Source organism: Podarcis bocagei (assembly GCF_964188305.1).
Source record: "Podarcis bocagei genome assembly, chromosome: 8".
Classification (NCBI taxonomy): domain Eukaryota; kingdom Metazoa; phylum Chordata; class Lepidosauria; order Squamata; family Lacertidae; genus Podarcis; species Podarcis bocagei.
This window is the reverse complement of record NC_138133.1, coordinates 24,386,333-24,405,626: the sequence shown is the minus strand read 5'-3', so window position 1 is coordinate 24,405,626 and position 19,294 is coordinate 24,386,333. Positions and strand designations below refer to the sequence as shown.

At 43.6% G+C, this 19,294-nt stretch overlaps 2 protein-coding genes across 2 annotated transcripts in view; one reads left to right on the top strand and one right to left on the bottom strand.

Annotated features, from left to right (window-relative positions):
• The window catches only part of WRNIP1 (WRN helicase interacting protein 1), a 170,503-nt gene extending 151,828 nt beyond the window's left edge, over positions 1-18,675 (top strand). Inside the window, exon 6 of the transcript XR_014011047.1 lies at positions 18,619-18,675. The gene's annotated coding sequence lies outside the window, so the exon portion shown is untranslated. The remainder of the gene's footprint in view (positions 1-18,618) is intronic.
• LOC308593811 (serpin B11-like) lies at positions 875-15,321 on the bottom strand. The gene is made up of 8 exons (XM_081206544.1): positions 15,211-15,321; positions 11,235-11,413; positions 9,036-9,092; positions 7,606-7,743; positions 4,942-5,059; positions 4,174-4,316; positions 3,191-3,346; positions 875-1,636 (listed from the first exon to the last, which is right to left on the bottom strand). The coding sequence occupies exons 2-8, from the start codon at positions 11,394-11,396 to the stop codon at positions 1,238-1,240; spliced, it is 1,173 nt and encodes a 390-aa protein (XP_081062670.1). The 5' UTR covers positions 11,397-11,413; positions 15,211-15,321; the 3' UTR covers positions 875-1,237.
• Positions 18,676-19,294: the final 619 nt, after the last annotated feature.

The window sequence follows — 19,294 nt, the reverse complement described above, 5'->3', positions numbered from 1 at the left end:
TTCAGCCCTAAAGAAACCTCCCAACTTTGTAAGAGGAATTTTGGTCCTCTTTTGAGGACTATGAAGGAGGACTGAAAGATCCATAGATTTCCCCTTCTCTGTTCCAGACTCTTCTCAAGAGTATCCCCTTGCATAATTTTCAATGCTGGCAAAAAATATTTGATACTGTCAGTGGGGCAGGTCACACTGTAAATTGACTTTGTATCACGGGATTAAGGAGGGGGAATTTGGCATGCCTCTTTAAAAACCAACTCATGAGGCATTCCAACTCAAGCAATTAATCCACCCCATCAGTTGAACTGGGACTCAGTTCAGGGATATTTTCCACTACAGAATCTCAAGAAAATATCCATTTCTGAACTTGAAATCTGGGCACAGTAGTCTAAACAGCTCACTCTTCCCTCTTGGTTCCCTTTTGAGATCACCTGTGGTTTCTGCATTCATTTAAACACCAGCAATATGAGGACTGAGAAGCAAATGGTCTCTGCAGGGTCCAGGACCTCCGTATTTAACAGAAGAAAAATCCTGACCATGCAACAATAATCCAAGTAAAGGAATCAAAACCTACATGGCTTCAGAAGATCAAGATGACTTCTTTTTCCTCACAGTGGCTTATGGTTCAGTGTGTGCTACAGTCCCTCACTATATTTGAAAAGTCGTGTGAAAATAGATGTGTGAAAGCATTGGCTCTGGGAGACAGATCTTAAAGTGAGGAACATTGAGAGGGAATTGGCATATTTTTGGTGTATGCTTCCACTGAAAACCATTTCTGCAAACATTAAAGAATCAGCACTGAAAATAATCTGCAGGTAGCATTGGATTTCTGTACACCTCACTACTCATTAAGGACCTGGAATCACACAGCAAAACCAAATATTTTGAATAGCTCACTTTATTTAGATTGTTGCTTTGGGTTTCGTTTTTCCTTGTTCGACACTTTGAGATTCTTCTCTTTTGGTTTTTAGATATGTGTTTTATTTTTAGAAGCAGGGCTGCTCCCTCCTTATCTCCCTCTCCCCATTTCCTCTGTTTAAAGCCCCATGTTGTACATTAAAGTGAGTCTGCCTACATAAGCTGAAAGAGGTCCATCTTAGGTATTTGTACTTTTTTTAGGAAATGAAAACCCGGAAATATTAGCTAAACAGAAAGTAGAATATATGATTTTTGTTTCGGCACTTCTAACACCCTGGGCTTGCAACAAATGCAAAGGGCATGCATGTGATCATTTAAGCACCTGTTAAGCTGAATAATACCCGCCCAAAATTAGGATGCTCTGAGTTTTCTTGTCTCTTACAAAGAAAATGAAGGGGTGATCAGCTCTGAATTGCATTGGCATGCTTGTGGTAAAAACGCCCACCCCAGTGGCAGCTGCTGCCTCTGTGCCTTCTTCATTGACCATGACATAAGATTTATGAATGGCCTTGCACACAAACAGGTTTTTGCTTCCTGACATGCCGGACAAATCAGCCTTTCCTCGTGTGAACACATCTGTCATTCCTAAAGCTACCAAAAGTTTGTTGAGCTCATAAGTTTCTTCCAGCTTGAACTTCGGCACATAAATGTCTATCTTTTGCTTTTTCATGTTTTTCGAACTGGTCCATTCTTGAAATTTTGCATAGGTGAGTTCCTTTTCAACCTGTCAAGTAAAAATAATAATCAATGCCAATTAAATATCTGCCCCCAGAAAAAGACGTGGGAAAAAGAGAAAGACAAATGTTTATTTATTAAAGCGTAGGCAAAGAATATGTCTAAAAGCTCCAATATTGTTTACACCCTCCCCCCAAAAAATGTTTTGGAAAACCATTAAATTTGTCTGTGAAAATGGTGGTTTCTTTAAAAAAAATACTGGTGGAAATGTTTTCACAAATGAGGAGAGGAGAATCCTTAGTTCAGCAGCATGCATTGTCTCTGCTTTAGAGTCCTTGATTTAACTTCTGTTTTAAAAGACACAATGGGCACATTCTGGGTCATTGAAAAGTGTACTAATCCTATACACATTTCCCAGGGCATATTTCCCAGCCCCAAGGAGAACAATGAGATTCTATGAAATTGCACTATAAACATAACAGTCCAAACCTCCTTTGTGCCAAGGGTGTGGTGTCCCTCTGTCCCACCTATCAGACAGAAGTTGCAGAGTAATCAAGAATATGGTTGTTAATAAGTCCCCTTGTTGCAGCCCCATACAAAGATGGTAAAGGTAAAGGGGTAAAGGACTTCTGGACTGTTAAGTCCAGTTGAATTCGACTATGGGGTGTAGTGCTCGTATCTGCTTTCAGGCCGAGGGAGCCGGTGTTTGTCTCCAGACAGCTTTCCGGGTCATGTGGCCAGCAGGACTAAAGCGCTTCTGGCGCAACGAGACACTGTGATGGAAACCAGAGTGCACAGAAATACTGTTTACCTTCCCGCTGCAGCACTGGTATGCTTTCAAACTCCTAGGTTGGCAGGAGCTGAGACAAAGCAACGGGAGCTCACCCCGCCATGTGGATTTGAATCTAATAATAATTTATTATTTATACTCTGCCCATCTGGCTGGGTCTCCCCAGCCACTCTGGGCAGCCCCCAATCAAGTGTTCAAAACAATACAGCATTAAATATTAAAAACTTCCCTAAACAGGGCAGCCTTCAGATGTCTTTTAAAGATAGGATAGCTGCTTATTTCCTTCACATCTGAAGAGAGGGTGTTCCACAGGGTGGGTGCCACTACTGAGAAGGCCCTCTGTCTAGTTCCCTGTAACCTCACTTCTCGCAATGAGGGAACCGCCAGAAGGCCCTCGGCGCTGGATCTCATGGGGGTGGAGACGCTCCTTCAGGTATACAGGACATCTGACCTGATAATCTGCAAGCCCAGGAGGCTTAGTGGTTTAGACCACAGCACCACCTGTGTCCCTGGGCACATCCAAAGATACACTAGTATTAACAGACATTGACAATGCAGGCCTACTGGATTGCCCTGCTCTATGTCTGTTAAAATTACAAAATAAAGCAGAATTGGCAACTGACAGGACAAAAGCTACAGTTCATATATCTCTATATTTCTCCAAGATTTCTTCAGTTGACTAATCAGTTGAACAATTTATTCTCATTGATCAGGTTTTTTTTAAAGCAATGTATGTATGTATGTATGCCCGCTACAAAGTTTTGAAAGTTGACTTCAATTCCTTGATCCTTTTCAGAAATCAAAGCAAATTACCTGGTGTATACCTCCTTTCTTGTCTGGCAGTAGAATGAACATACTCATTTCATCCTTATCATAGGGAAGCTCAAGTATTTGCAGTGATGGATTTTGTATATAGGCCACATTGAATTCACCTTCCTTATTCATCATTGGCACATTTTTGCTCTGATTCTGTAGTGAATAAAGCAAGTAGTTAAGCATAAAATGTCATTTTTCGTGTGTGTAAAAGAGGTGGCTATAAGCCATATGAAGTACTGAGTATAGTAGGATAGTTGCAATGATTTCCAGTGTTGTACCTTTTTGGTTTAGCACCTTCGAACATCGGACCACCCTGGTATAAAACACAAATGTATTCTGTATCCCCAACATATAATGCAATAGTCAGAGCTGGCCCACCAATGAGGCAGGATTATTATTATTATTATTTTTTGAATTTTATACTGCCCTATGCCCAGAGGTCTCAGGGCAGTTCGCATAAAAAGATCACAGTATATAAAATAAAAATAGAAGCAATAATACTCCCCCCCAAAAAGAGCCACATTTTAAAAGGGCATGGGATGTCAATCAGATCAACCAAAGGCCTGGTTAAAAAGGAATGTTTTTCCTGGTGCCTAAAGGTGTATAGGGGACGCGGGTGGCGCTGTGGGTTAAACCACAGAGCCTAGGACTTGCCGATCAGAAGGTCGGCGGTTCAAATCCCCACGATGGGGTGAGCTCCCGTTGCTCGGTCCCTGCACCTGCCAACCTAGCAGTTAAAAAGCACTTCAAAGTGCAAGTAGATAAATAAGTACCGCTCTGGCGGGAAGGTAAACGGCATTTCCATGCGCTGCTCTGGTTCGCCAGAAGCGGCTTAGTCATGCTTGCCACATGACCCGGAAGCTGTAGGCCGGCTTCCACGGCCAATGAAGCAAGATGAGCACCGCAACCCCAGCTTTGGACAGATAGCTGGCCATAATAAATGGTGTTCCCATCTCCACCAGCTTTTCGGCATATTGTACCTCATTAATCCAGAAAGGTGCTTCCTTGGTGAGTTTCTTATCAAATTGGGACTTCCAGTTTCCTTTAAAATATATAGCACTCGCTAAGACCAAGATAGTTGTTTCGTCAATAGATCCACTGGCCATCAGGTCCTTGATTTTACCTTTTTAAAAGACAGATTCAAGGCAAAATATTTAATAGTCAAAATGACAATGAAATTTTCAACCGTGTTAGTGTGTAACATCTAAAACATGAAGCTTATCCACCATTAAAGGGTTCATTACTTTTGTATATTTTAGAATTCTGTGGGCTGCTCAGTTCTTCTGGGAAACAAATCTTTCAATGTCATTCAGTTTCTCCATCTTCAATTGCTTTCCCCCCATTTTAGCATTTAGCTTGTGATTTATTTATTTTTTTAAAAAAGACTGCATGAACATTTGTATGCATTTTTTGCATGGAATTTTGCCTCATACCCTTTTTTTGCAAGCAATTTTCTACAATAGAACACATTCTTGTATGTCATTTTCACTAACCTGCATTTTTTTTTGCCAACCTTTCCTCGATATATATGCTTTTTCGTATGCATTTTTTGGAACGGAAAACTACAATCAAAAAACTGTAGATGTGTGGATTTCAAGTGCTAGATACATTTCTGGTCCACATGTTTGTATCCGAAGTGTGAATTAGGTAAGTTCACATTAAAATGTAAAGTGAACAGATTTCTCCCATATCCCTTTCCTTAGCTGATCCATTTCCAAATAAGTGAGACATAACTTCTGTTCCTTTACCATTTGTTTGCTTTTCAACCCAAGTGTTAATCTCATTTCTAGATTCCTCTGGTTTTTTCTCAAAGTCCACTTTTTGCAACTCAGCATGGTACATCTCCTTCGTGCAATGTAAGAATTGCTGTATAGAATAATAATAAAAAAACATTAATGCAATTATTATTATTTAAACAATTTCATTGAATTTGTATACCATCCCTTCCTCCGAATCAGCCCAGGGCAGCAGAAGCTATGGCTGTCATATATATGTAATAAACGGGAATTTATTGTTTGGTATGGCATATGAATTTCCCCATGTTGCTCTCCTACTACTAGTTGTTTAGTGCCTGCTGTTGAAGAGAAGTAGAAAGCTTAGTTAAAAAGAAATACAGTGGTGCCTCGCAAGACGAAAAGAATCCGTTCCGCGATTCTCGTCGTCTAGCGATTTTTTCGTCTTGCGAAGCAAGCCCATTGATTAGCGCTACAGCGGTCTAGCGGCTTTCCGTGATCAGCTGTTAAGCGGGTTTTTCAGCGGAACAGCTGATAGGCGGCTTAGGAAAAGGGGGGGAGCGAAAAAAACCCGCGGGGACGCGCAAGATTTTTTCGTCTTGCGAAGCAACCCCATAGGGCAATTCGTTTTGCGAAGCGCCTCCAAAACGGAAAACCCTTTCGTCTAGCGGGTTTTCCGTCTTGCGAGGCGTTCGTCTTGCGGGGCACCACTGTATAGAATACAGTCATACTTTGGACGTTGAACGGAATCTGTTCCGGAAGTCTGTTCGACTTACAAAATGTTTGAAAACCAAAGCGCGGCTTCTGATTGGCTGCAGGAAGCTCCTGCAGCCAATCGGAAGCAATGGAAGCCCCGCCGGATGTTTGGCTTCCAATTATAGTTCACAAACCGGAACACACACTTCTGGGTTTGTGACGTTTGGGAGCCAAAACTTTTGGAAACTGAGCTGTTCAACTTCCAAGGTACGATTAATACTGTGGGATTTATGGAGCCATTTCCCTATTCAGAAGCAGTAGATGGTTCCTTTGCTTTTCCAGAATGTTCCTCAAGGAGGTGCCTTCTGGACACTGAGCGTCGCTCAGTTCTTCTGGTAACTAACAGTTTGGAGGTGAGACACATGGAGCTCACTGTGGTGAAGCCATAGGTCCATTCTGCTTTTTCTGCTGCACACCAAACTATCTGTGCCTTCCCCTCCCTCTCAGGAACCACCAATGTTGCTCAGTGTTCAGAAGCCAGGTGAGCAATGCTGTCCTACCTGAGCCACTCCATTAAACGCTACTGTGCTCTTCCTGACTTATGTCAGCCTTCATTTTCTTTCATGAGACTTCCCCCTCTTACGTCAAATGTCAGACAAAGATGGAGTTGAGCTCATTTGCTGATTTAATATATTTGTACCCCACCTTTCTCCCAAGGGGAGAAACTTGCTGAGCATGGGCTCAACAAGTTTCATTTGTACAATACAGTGGTACCTCGTGTTACATATGCTTCAGGTTACATACACTTCAGGTTACAGACTCCGCTAACCCAGAAATAGTGCTTCAGGTTAAGAACTTTGCTTCAGGATGAGAACAGAAATCGGGCTCCGGCGGCGTGGCAGCAGCAGGAGGCCCCATTAGCTAAAGTGGTGCTTCAGGTTAAGAACAGTTTCAGGTTAAGAACGGACCTCCGGAACGAATTAAGTACTTAACCCGAGGTACCACTGTATAACTTCCCCTGTGTCTCCTCACCCCGCTGTGTTTCCCCCACAGTGCTTCAGATCTACTTCAGAAACTTGGGTTAACCCCCAGAGGAGATCCGAGGTGCAGAAGGGAGGAGAGATACTTCTGTTGCACAAGTGTGAATCATTCTACACATGCACTGGCTTTGTTGGATACAATGCACAGCCTATTATAGATCAATAATAACAAATATTTTTATTATTTAAATGCTGTCCATCGGACTGGGTAGTCCAAGCCACTCTGAGTGGCTCCCAACAGAATATTAAAAACAAAATAAAACGTAAAACATTAAAGACCAAACTTCAAGGTCCCCTGGCCAGAACCCCTCTGACACGATTGTATATCTCCTCGCAGACACAGATAAGTATGTGAGCTGGCGTGTAGCACTCTTTGCAACTGCCACTAGGAAAATGAGGGCAAATTATATAGCCAAGGTAGCCAACTGTAAAGGAGATGAATTTATTTGACCCTATCTACATCAAGCTATATTCTATCTTTATCATCAAACTCTGAATATAATTGCACATTGTATTAATTAACATTTTTAATATATTAGTGGCCATGTGATAATAATTTTAGCTTATAAATTTTATTGTTTAATGTCTTAATTTGTATATTAAGGTACTTTTATAGCTCTGTTTAGAGTAGATAATGTCCTGATAATATAAATGTTAAGTTTTTTGTATCAATTCAGTATATTTTCTTTTAATTGTTGAATGATTCTGTGTACATTGGCTATGTGCAATAAAACTGACTGACTGACTAAAGACCAAACTTCAAAGGCCCTACAGCTGCTCCCATGTACCATTTAAAACACCCTCCACTGTCAAGAAAAGAGACACTAAATAGGCATCAGTAAAAGGAAATGGACTCATTGCTATCAATTTCATGTGGTCTGTGCTGCTCATCCAACAGCAATGTGTCTACACAGGGAGGAGCATAGAAAGTGTTCTTCCTTACCTGTAGAAATGTGTATTTCTCTTCTCCATAAAGCCTATTGGCAATGCTCAGTTCAAAATTTTTGTCATGATGGTTGATAGCTGCTAAAAGCGCTTTGAATTGGATGTGTGGTCCTCCCGGTCTGTCACACTGTGTATCCTTTAAATAGCAAAGGCTGTTTAACAGTACATCGTCGTTCTCATAAATATGGCTCCCAACGCCCTCCAAACCATTATGTGGACCAATCCCAAATCCGGAGTCAAAGTGAGCAGATAATGGAGAAATTGGGGGCTCTTCTGATTGGAAGCAGGTGCCCCCCTCCAAGGCATCCTGAACCAAACTGAATTGCTCCCGAAACTCCAGGACTGCCTTGGAGCAGTCTTTGAAAGTGTGTGTATTTCTGTTGGGGAATAATGTTCAAAGTGCTTTCCTTCAGTAGGGGTCAGCAGGGCAGGGCAGTATACCCCTGAGTTCCAGTAATAATAATAATAATAATAATAATAATAATAATAATAATAATAATAACAACAACAACAACAACAACAACAACAACAACAACAACAACAACAACAATAATAATAATAATAATAATAATAATAATAATAATAATAATAATTTATTTATACCCCGCCCATCTGGCTGGGTTTCCCCAGCCACTCTGGGCGGCTTCCAACAGAATATTAAAATACAATAGTCTATTAAACATTAAAAGCTTCCCTAAAGAGGGCTGCCTTCAGATGTCTCCTGAATCGCTGCCTGCTGACCAGAAGGTAGGAGGGGGAGGGGAGACTATTGGGTGCACAGCACCCACCTCCTCGCTTCCTTCCCTTCCCCCCTCTAACTCTCGGTATATAGTAGCTATCTGTTGAACAGGAACAGCATGTAGCTGACCACAACTGCTTTTCATATATGACTTTGGTTATCCAAATTGAAGCCTTTTCAACTGCGTTATAATCTCTGCATTGCAGATGAGGATGGGGCCTGGAGTTGGGAAGAACCATACCTAAGAGCTAAACCATGGTTCTTGGCTAAGGTGAGATTTTGACCAGGCCTTTGCAGCTTGAATTCTTAGTCACTACATTACACCAGGTTGACTTCCAAGAAAGCTGAGCCTCACAGCTGTACCCAGGGGTGCCAACTTGAATAAAATATTGGGGGTGGGAGAAAGGTAAGTCCCAGCCCACATAATGGAAACACTGTTTACCTTCCCACCGGAGCAGTACCTATTTATCTACTTGCACTTTGACGTGCTTTCGAACTGCTAGGTTGGCAGGAGCAGGGACCGAGCAACGGGAGCTCCCCCCGTCGCGGGGATTCGAACCGCCGACCTTCTGATCGGCAAGTCCTAGGCTCTGTGGTTTAACCCACAGCTCCACCCGTGTCCCTAGATCCATATTATCCCCCCCCAAAAAAAAAGAACCCTTAGTGAAACAGAAATGATATGCCAGTACTTTTTCAGCCGAGCCTGGAGAGCTTCCAGATCCAGTGACCTCATTGAAGTGAAGGACCTGCAACACAAAATGTGGAATGAGAAACCACAGATCTACTCCAAGTCACTTTGCCATCTTCTTTTCATCCTCCTCCAGCACAATGAAAACACTTCATTTGAGCAGGGGGCTTATTGGAGTTTAGGACAGGGGTTGGGAACCACGTGTCCCTGAGCTGTGATACCACCTCTTGCTTAGCATCATGGAGAAATGTGTGTGCTTGTGTAGAAATCTCTGGCTTTTGTGGGACTGGAATATTGCCTACGGTAAGAGTGCTGGGATGCTGCCAGGCATCAGGCAGGCCTTCAAGTCATCTCCAGACCATCACCGGTCTCCCGTGGAACAGCATCAGTCAATTAGCAACACGAGCCTCAGAGACATTCCAAGGCCCGTGCACACCCTTTCAGCAGTCTCCACAACAAAAGGATGCAGACAGGAGAGCGTATTTACAGCTTTATCCAACGTAGATCAGAACAAAGGAAAAACATGACTGCTTGCCTCCATGTGCAGGAAAACAGCCGGAACAAAAGCTATATACAAAACGGAAGTTCCCAGTGAGAACAGTGCTGGGAGTAAACAGGCATGTGACACACAACAATCATGCCTCTTTTAAGGTGGAACGGAAATATCCTAACACAGAGGAGAGAGTCGTATCTATCACCCTGCCTCCTTTTCCCTCTGACCCCGCCCACTTTTGTCTCTGGCCACACCCAGCACTGGCATGCAACCCCTCAGAAAGTTTCCCACAAGGGAATGCTGCACTTGGTCTGAAAACCACTTCCCACAACTGCCAATGGGTATCATATAACTAATATTTGGTCCTTCACCCCACCTCAGATATATATTTTTTTTGGGGGGGGGGGAGACTCTTTCTCAGAGTCAAAACTAACACATTTCCTTTTTATCACAAAGGAATCTAATGGAAGCCATCAAGGAGGAAGAGTGGCTAGCAGGGGAAGATTCCACATGGTTCAGGAGAATCGGGTGGCCATCTTTCCCCTAACTTCTTTAAATGGGTCTCCTCTGACCGGGACTCAGTCAGCTACCACCCATTGTATTATCTGCCTTTTGAAACAGTAAAGGTAAAGGGACCCCTGACCATTAGGTCCAGTCGTGGCCGACTCTGGGGTTGCAGCGCTTATCTCGCTTTATTGGCCAAGGGAGCCGGCGTACAGCTTCCAGGTCATGTGGCTAGCATGACTAAGCCGCTGCTGGCAAACCAGAGCAGCACACGGAAATGCCATTTACCTTCCCGCCTGAGTGGTACCTATTTATCTACTTGCACTTTGACGTGCCTTCAAACTGCTAGGTTGGCAGGAGCAGGGACCGAGCAACGGGAGCTCACCCCGTCGTGGGGATTTGAACCGCCGACCTTCTGATTGGCAAGTGCTAGGCTCTGTGGTTTAACCCACAGCGCCACCCGTGTCCCTTCATTCAACATTATACACAAATAAAATGATACAGACATCTGATCTGAGATCAGCAAACCTGATCAGCAAACCCCTTCCCCGCCACCTCCCAGTTTGAATGATTTGATGGGGTTGGAGATTTTTTAAAATATCATTTAAAAATTGTTGTATGTACATTTTTTCATTACTTTTGTATAAGTTAAGTTTGTTTTTAAGGGGAGAGGGTCAGGGCTTCCTCGGGAGTGCACCCTAGCCAATATAATGGCTGGGACTGGCACCACTGGGGCAGAGACAATGGAACACTCATTCTCAGTGATCATGGGCAGGAGGACGTTACACTAGGATCAGATTATGTTTTTACTGAGGAGTCAGGTTTAGTCACTATCTGAAGACTACCCCTGCCTCTGTGTCAGGTCTTGGCCAGGCGGATACAGCTATCAACAAGGGTGTCCCACATGACCTTAAGGTAGTGCTGTGCAAAGCCAGGTCAATGACTAGTAAGACCAATACCATCCATGATTTGATAATGGATGAGGGAATTGACCTGGCAGAATGCCTTCTCAGTCTTATTTTCCAAACCTTCCTATTTTCATGAACCTTCTGGTCTGTTTCAACTTCTTCTGCAGTTGATGTGCCAAGTAAGCTGAAATCTAAACCCAAGTTGCAACACGATTAGATTATTAACAGCGCCACCCGTGAATATGACACTTGGCATACACACAGCGGGGGGCGGGGGCGGGCGGCGGTTTCCTACCTTCTCCATCTGCTTAGCAGTGTCTCCTCTGGCTCCAAGAGAGACCATGCCCAAAGCGGCTGCAATGCTCATGGGAGAGAAGAAGATGTTCCCCGAAGAGCCGTCAATCTTCTTGTGTAAATCAAAGGCAAATTTGTTGATTGCATCCACAAGGGTAGTCATGGTGCTGATGGTAATATCTGGGACAAATATCATCAGGTTAATTCTTCTGGTGGACTCCTTTGTTTATAATCCCTTTTTATTGGGCTTATTTTTGTGTAAAGGATGAATATCTCCATGGAAAGGTATCCACTGTGCCTTCAATACCACGTTACTTCAATTTTATTTAAAACACCTACACCCCACCTTTCTAAAAAGCTCAAGATAGAGAATACAATCTTGATGTCAGTGTAGGTTCTAAACACTGACTTGAAATGTTCCTTGAAAAAGTTTTGCCCTTAACAGCAGGCTTCTTTATAAGGCAGGTTCTGGAGGGGAGGTTTGTGTGTGGTGTACAGGCTGTTGCTCTGGCCAAGATGGCTGAAGAGCAGGGCGAGATAGAATGATTCTCTGTATATAGTTTTATTTTACTTTATTAGACCAGTAGTTACATAAGTTAGATAAGCTGTAGTGTTAACCTGACAACAAATACTCTAAGAAGGACCCAAATGGGTGAGGTGTTTAGAGAAGAGCTAAACAGTGAAGAAGGATCTAGAAGATTTTCTGGGTGGCACTGCTGACTGGAGGAGGAACCCCAAATGACTGGCAAACTGCACTGACAAGATAGAGAATACAATCAAGGTACTAAAGCATCTCATTTGTCAGGGGTTCAGGGACAGAGGCACAGGTGAGGGGGGAGACGGAGAGCGATGGGGAAGAATCCCAGGACTGTGAGGAAGAGGAGGACAATGACTTGAGGTCTTCCATGAGTCTCTCAAGTGAATCGGAGGATTCCCAGAAGGGGGCGCCCCTAGTCAGGCCAAGGGGGTTCACAAGGGGGACATGCCAGGGGCAGGGAAGCAGCAGGGAAACCCCGAGTGGGAGTGGGAGATCGGGGCCGGCTTCCCAGCAGGAACGAAGTGAAGAGAGTGGAGTTCCCAGTGTGACACACGGAGCAGAGCAGGAAGGAGACAGGGGAAGGAGATCGGGGCAGAACGTCCTGCCGGAAGAGGCGGAGAGTAGTACAGGGAGTAGTGTAAGTGTCAAGAGGAAGGTCAGGGGTAGCGAACGCGCGCCAAGTTCAAATGTGGAGGCGCGCGGAAATGGAGAGAGCCCGGAGGAGGAGCCTGGCCCCAAAGCACGAAGGAGGGGGGGACAGGCATCTGAGGAATCCGCTTCAGGAGAGAGCAGGAGGGAAGGGACCCAGGGGGGCAGAAAGACCCTGCGGAAAAGGAAAGACAGGAAGAGGTGGACTAGCACAAGCCTCTTAAGCTGGTGTAGGGGCGGGACCGATTCAGAGGGGACTTAAAACGTCTAGGCTAAGAGACGCGGGGCTGCACGCCTCGGTTGTGGAACCAATAATGAACTGCAATAAACATCCTTGTATATAAGAAGAACCTGGCGTTGGTCTTTTGTGAGCTGAGACCTGAGGCAGCCCTGACATCATTACTTAAAACAGAGCTGCAAAAACTAGAAAACGGAAACATAACAGGTTAAAAAAAAAAGAAAATCAACCAAGTTCCACTGAAATCACTAACAAGTAAAAGCCTTCAAACAAAAGTTCTAGCTAAAGTTTTTACCATGTATTGAACATTTATTTAAGTCCTCCCCCCATCCAGTGGATTCTCTGTTGGTTATTAAGACTTTTTAACCAACTCTGTTGGTTATTAAGACTGATAACGAAGCAAAAGCAATTGTTTGCCTTCTGCCTGGCTCCATCTTCACCCAGCAGCTCCAACAGTGAGTTGTGAAACAGTTGGTATGACTACCGTAATTGCTTTGTGACCACACCTGATGATTAGGGCTATCAGTTTTAAATTATGAAATCTCTATGTGGGACAAGAAGCTTCAGTTAGAACTGGAAATGGAACAACTGATTGGTTCAAAATTGGGAAAGGAGTACGGCAAGGCTGTATATTGCCTCCCTGTTTATTTAACTTATATGCAGAATTCATCATGCGAAAGGCTGGGCTGGATGAATCCCAAACTGGAATTAAGATTGCCGGAAGAAATATCAACAGCCTCAGATATGCAGATGACACAACCTTGATGGCAGAAAGTGAGGAGGAATTAAAGAACCTTTTAATGAGGGTGAAAGAAGAGAGCGCAAAATATGGTCTGAAGCTCAAGATAAAAAAAAACCTAAGACCATGGCCACTGGTGCCATCACCTCCTGGCAAATAGAAGGGGAAGAAATGGAGGCGGTAAGAGATTTTACTTTCTTGGGTTCCATGAACACTGCAGATGGTGACAGCAGTCACGAAATTAAAAGACTCCCACTACTTGGGAGAAAAGCGATGACAAACCTAGACAGCATCTTAAGAAGCAGAGACATTTCTTTGCCAACAAAGGTCTGTATAGTTAAAGCTATGATTTTCCCAGTAGTGATGTATGGAAGTGAGAGCTGGACCATAAAGAAGGCTGATCGCCGAATAATTGATCCTTTTGAATTATGGTGCTGGAGGAGACTCTTGAGATTCCCATGGACTGCAAGAAGATCAAACGTATCCATTTTTAAGGAAATCAGCCCTGAGTGCTCACTGGAAGGACAGATCCTGAAGCTGAGGCTCCAATACTTTGGCCACCTCATGAGAAGAGAAGACTCCCTGGAAAAGACCCTGATGTTGGGAAAGATTGAGGGCACAAGGAGAAGGGGACGGCAGAGGACGAGATGGTTGGACAGTGTTCTTGAAGCTACAAACATGAGTTTGACCACTGCAGGAGGCAGTGGAAGACGGGAGTGCCTGGCACGCTCTGGTCCATGGGGTCATGAAGAGTCGGACACGACTAAACGACTAAACAACAACAAAAGCATACATATAGCATAGGCTAAGGCAGGCATCCCAAAACTCAGCCCTCCAGATGTTTTGGGACTACAATTCCCATCATCCCTGACCACTGGTCCTGTTAGCTAGGGATAATGGGAGTTGTAGTCCCAAAATATATGGAGGTCCATGTTTGGGAATGCCTGGGCTAAGGGGCAGACCGGCTCCTACACTCCATTGTATTCAGTGCCTGTTTGCTATCCAGCCTAGGAATCAGATTCTGTTGAGGCAGCTAACTGACAATCTGAGGTTAGAAAGGACTAATCACAACCTCTAATCACAACCCCTTAAATCTCATCACAACAGGTCGGCAGGCTCTATTTTTCACCGCGAAAACAGAGTTCAGATAGGTTTCCTGGAGCTTAGGGGCAAGTGAATGAGATCCCCTGACCTCACTGCCATATTACCCCACCTCATTCCCATCCCGGGGAACACAGTGTCACCACCACAAAGAAGACACTGCTGCCGTTCTACCCTCAACCCTGATGCAATCCTATACATATCTCCACTGAATTCAACGACTCCCCCAACTAAGTCTAAGCTCTAAGGCTGCAATCAACCCTAATTAGACTTACCTGGGAACTCAGTAAGAATTTGTTCTGAACAGAAATGCATAGGATTGCTCTGAAATGCCTGTTTGCCAAAAGAGAGATCCTTTTTAAGGAGCAATGGGTAGTTAGCTTGTTTGGGAGCTTCATATGTTGCCCCCTTCCCCCATACAAATAAGCAAATAGCTGAGCCTATGTATAAAATATCTGTGCTAAAGCAATGTCTACCTTTTTTGGGGTGATGTGTTGATAATTTTTAAAATTGACTTATAAAGTATGTATGGAGAGGTAACCAGAATAAGTGCTCTTAAAATACATTTCTTGAATCTGGTTCCTCTCCATGGAAATCTAGCATTGTACCACCACCACCCCAAGCCTGTGTCCCTTAGAGGCAAATATGGATGTCCTAAGATTGAAAACCTTTCCTCAGTTAACAGAAGAGAGAGAAGTCTGTACCAAGCTTACCTTTTCCTCTGTGGGAGTGATTCCAATGGAGCTGATGCACCTTCTTACGAGGCACCACTATTTAAAGCTGGAAATCAATCAAAGAATTGATTGCACAGGTGCAATTTGGGACAGGTGCAGTTTGGGAACTTCCTGGAGAATGAGTTCGTGGTGCCAGAAATTGCAAATGAACCTGCAATAGCAAGCCAGATTGTCTAGAGCAGCAGACGGAGGAATCCTGGATCTACTGGTGTTGCAATTTGGGAATAGAGGTGGGGCAGGACCTCCTGCACCTTCAATAGAATTTCAGAAGGTGTAGCTTGTCACGAAAAGGCCATCTGAGAAGCATTTCCAAAACAAAACAGAAAACCCTTCCGCAGTTAATAATCTACTCGTGTTGCAACTTGGGTTTAGATTTCAGCTTACTTGGCACATCAATTGCAGAAGAAGTTGAAACAGACCAGAAGGTTCATGAAAATAGGAAGGTTTGGAAAATAAGACTGAGAAGGCATTCTGCCAGGTCAATTCCCTCATCCATTATCAAATCATGGACGATGTTGGTCTTACTAGTCATTGACCTGGCTTTGCACAGCACTACCTTAAGGTCATGTGGGACACCCTTGTTGATACCTGTATCTGCCTGGCCAAGACCTGACACAGAGGCAAGGGTAGTCTTCAGATAGTGACTAAACCTGACTCCTGAGTAAAAACATAATCTGATCCTAGTGTAACTCTTCCTCCTGCCCATGATCACTGAGATTGAGTGTTCCATTGTCTCTGCCCCAGTGGTGCCTGTCCCAGCCATTATATTGGCTAGGGTCCACTCCTGAGGAAGCCTTGACCCTCTCCCCTTAAAAACAAACTTAACTTATACAAAAGTAATGAAAAAATGTACATATAACAATTTTTAAATGATTTTTTAAAAAATCTCCAACCCCATTCAATCATTCAAACTGGGAGGTGGCGGGGAAGGGGTTTGCTGATCTCAGATCAGATGTCTGTATAATTTTATTTGTGTATAATGTTGAATGAGTGGACAAGAGGGTTTTTGGCTGTAGGGCCATGAGACTGGGAACTAGGCCGCCATCTTGGCTCCGTGAAGGCCTGGCCCCCTTAGCACTCCCATCCTAAATCTAATTTCTCTCAAGTAAGTGTACCACAGAGACGCACACTAAAGCATGGCAAACGTGTGGTGAATACCAGAAGTCTCTAGAAGCATGGCTTTGCTGACTGGGGCTGTGTAGGTGTAGTCCAAAAAGTACCTGGAATGCACCAGCTCCAAGACGGCTACTGTCTGGTGAAATATGGTGCCAGCACTTTATTTACTCTCTGACACAATATCAGAAGTGTTAATGAACAATAAGCTCAATTAGTTGGGCCAGGATGTTTACAGACTGAGGTCAGAGAAGCCAGAATTACTTCATGAGGAAACATAGGAGCCATCTAAGCAAACAACTGCCTCTCCCCAAGCTGAAGAATATCACTGCTCATTGGTGATGCCCACTGGGTAACATTCCCAGATGTCTTTGGGGGACACCAAGTCTGCTTAAAGTTGTATGGTACTGTTTTAACCTTAGATGGATCCATGGACTGGCCAAGCCTAACAAGTTTGGTTTGGTTCTCCTTCATCTTGTTTATCCATGAACTGGCAGGCAACACGTTCCAAACAGTCCTCTTTCTGGAGAGAATGTACACACTAAAGAGGCTTCATTTACTCGCCAAGTTCTAGGTGACCACCCTTCCCTTTCCCTCCGGTGTGTTTACTCACTCAGTAATTTTACACAAAACCTAATATTGTTTATGGCTTTTTCATTGGTCTCTTTCTTGTTTGATATTCCTCTTGTCTAAAACCAATAAAAATGATTTTAAACAAGATTCCAGATTTGGAAAGATTTCAGATGCTTCCAACAGTTTGCTTCACATTTAATCCTTTTGAATAGTGCAGGGATGAGGGAGAATTTGAGCTGGCTTATGTTTTTGCTGTGGGTTCATGCTGCACATCAGCTTTTAGCTCAGGGAAGGGTGCGATGCACTGCAAAGCACTCTGCATGTTTACGATGAATCATGGTTTGAGGCTCTAAGGGAAACCTGTTCTTGTGACAGCTGGTGAGAGGCACCTCCTTTGAAAAAGCAACTTAAAAGAGCTTGAAACAATTGCCAGGAGTGACACTTAAACGTGGAAGTTGTCAATTCTTTGGAGCTTTCAGCACTAAAGAAAGCACCCCATTTTGTAAGAGGAATTTTGTTCCTCTTTTGAGGACTATGAAGGAGGACTGAAAGAAATGGAAATGTTTTGAGTTTTCCAGGTTGGGTTGAATTGCCACTCTTAAAATAATGATCCTGCCTAGATTTTTTCCTCTCTGTTCCAGGCCCTTCTCAACAGTATCCCCTTGCAGAATTTTCAATGCTGGCAAAAAAATGTTTGATAAGGTCAGAGGGGCAGGTTACTCTGTAAATTGACTCAGTATCACGGGATTAAGGAGGGGGAATTTGGTATGCCTTATTCAAAATTAAATCATGCAGGGGAAGAAACCGAGGATAAAATATAAATTGTTAACGGAGACTAAGGAAAGAGGTGGCTTCTCTGTGCCAGATTTGAGATTATATTATGAGGTGTCCTGTCTTTGCTGGTTCTGGGAGTGAATTGTCTTAAAGCATGTGGATATCTTAGACTTGGAAGATCATGATAATAGATTTGTTTGGCATGCATATCTATGGTATGAAAAAACAAAAGTGCATAAAGGTTTCTTAAACCACTTGGTGAGAAAATCAATTTACTCAGTGTGGGGAAAATATAAAAACTTATTGGAACAGAAAACACCTTGGTGGCTCTCTCCATTGGAAGCAAAATATCTGAAAAAAAGTTAATGCTAAAAGTGAGTGGCTAAGTTTCAGTTGGCTAAAGTGGTCAAAAGTGGGCTAACTGGGGACATAACTGGGTTAAGTTGGCTAAGGGGACTGAAGTAGGCCACTTCAGTCACTTTAGCCCAGTTAGCCCCCTAAGTCTCCTTAGCCCACTCCAGTCCCCTTAATTCCCCTTAGCCCATTTAACTCCCCTTTGCCCCTTAGAACACTTGGCCCACTTCAGTCCTCTTAGCCAACTTAGCTCACTTTAATCGTCTTGGTCTACTTCAGTACCATTAGAGCACTTAGCTCATTTAAGTTCCCTGAGCTAGGGGTACTTAAGAAATCATACTCTACAATGAACTCCCTTGCAAATGAACACTGCAGAACAATTTTATTAAACGCTTTGTTTATTGAAACATGGCTGGAGAATGTCTCAAAAGCTATATGAAAAGGTTTTCATGTGAAGCAGCCAGGCTACAGTTCCATGTCGATTTGTGTGATCCTATACATTGTCTAGGGGACGCGGGTGGCGCTGTGGGTTAAATCATAGAGCCTAGGGCTTGCCGATCAGAAGGTCGGCAGTTCGAATCCCCGTGATGGGGTGAGCTCCCATTGCTCGGTCCCTGCTCCTGCCAACCTAGCATTTCAAAAGCACTTCAAAGTGCAAGTAGATAAATAGGTACCACTCCGGTGGGAAGGTAAACTGCGTTTCCGTGCGCTGCTCTGGTTCGCCAGAAGCGGCTTAGTCATGCTGGCCACATGACCCGGAAGCTGTATGCCGGCTCCCTCGGCCAATAAAGCGAGATGAGCGTCACAACCCCAGAGTTGTCCCAGAGTTACCTTTATACATTGTCTACTCAGAAGTAAGTCCCATTGAGTTCAAAAGATCTTACTTCCAGGCAAGTGAGCCGAGGACAGAAGCCTCATGCCAACTTTGGCCTTTCCAATTCAGTGATAGCCACACAAATCTATTTCAGTTGCTCAAGCTGAAATGTATTATGAAGGTGACATTTTCCTGCCTCCAGGTGCCATCTCTGCACACTATTCAAAAAAGAAGAACTGAGGTACAAATAAGTGCAGTTTCTTTCATCACAGTGCTTTATTGGATGGATGGGGGAGACTGAACAGAACTAAAACTGCAGATTACACAGGAGACCAACTATCAACCAAGTGGACTTATTCTGGTTCTCTCATTCATATATATATATATATATATATATATATATATATATATATATATATGAGAAAGGAGGAAAGA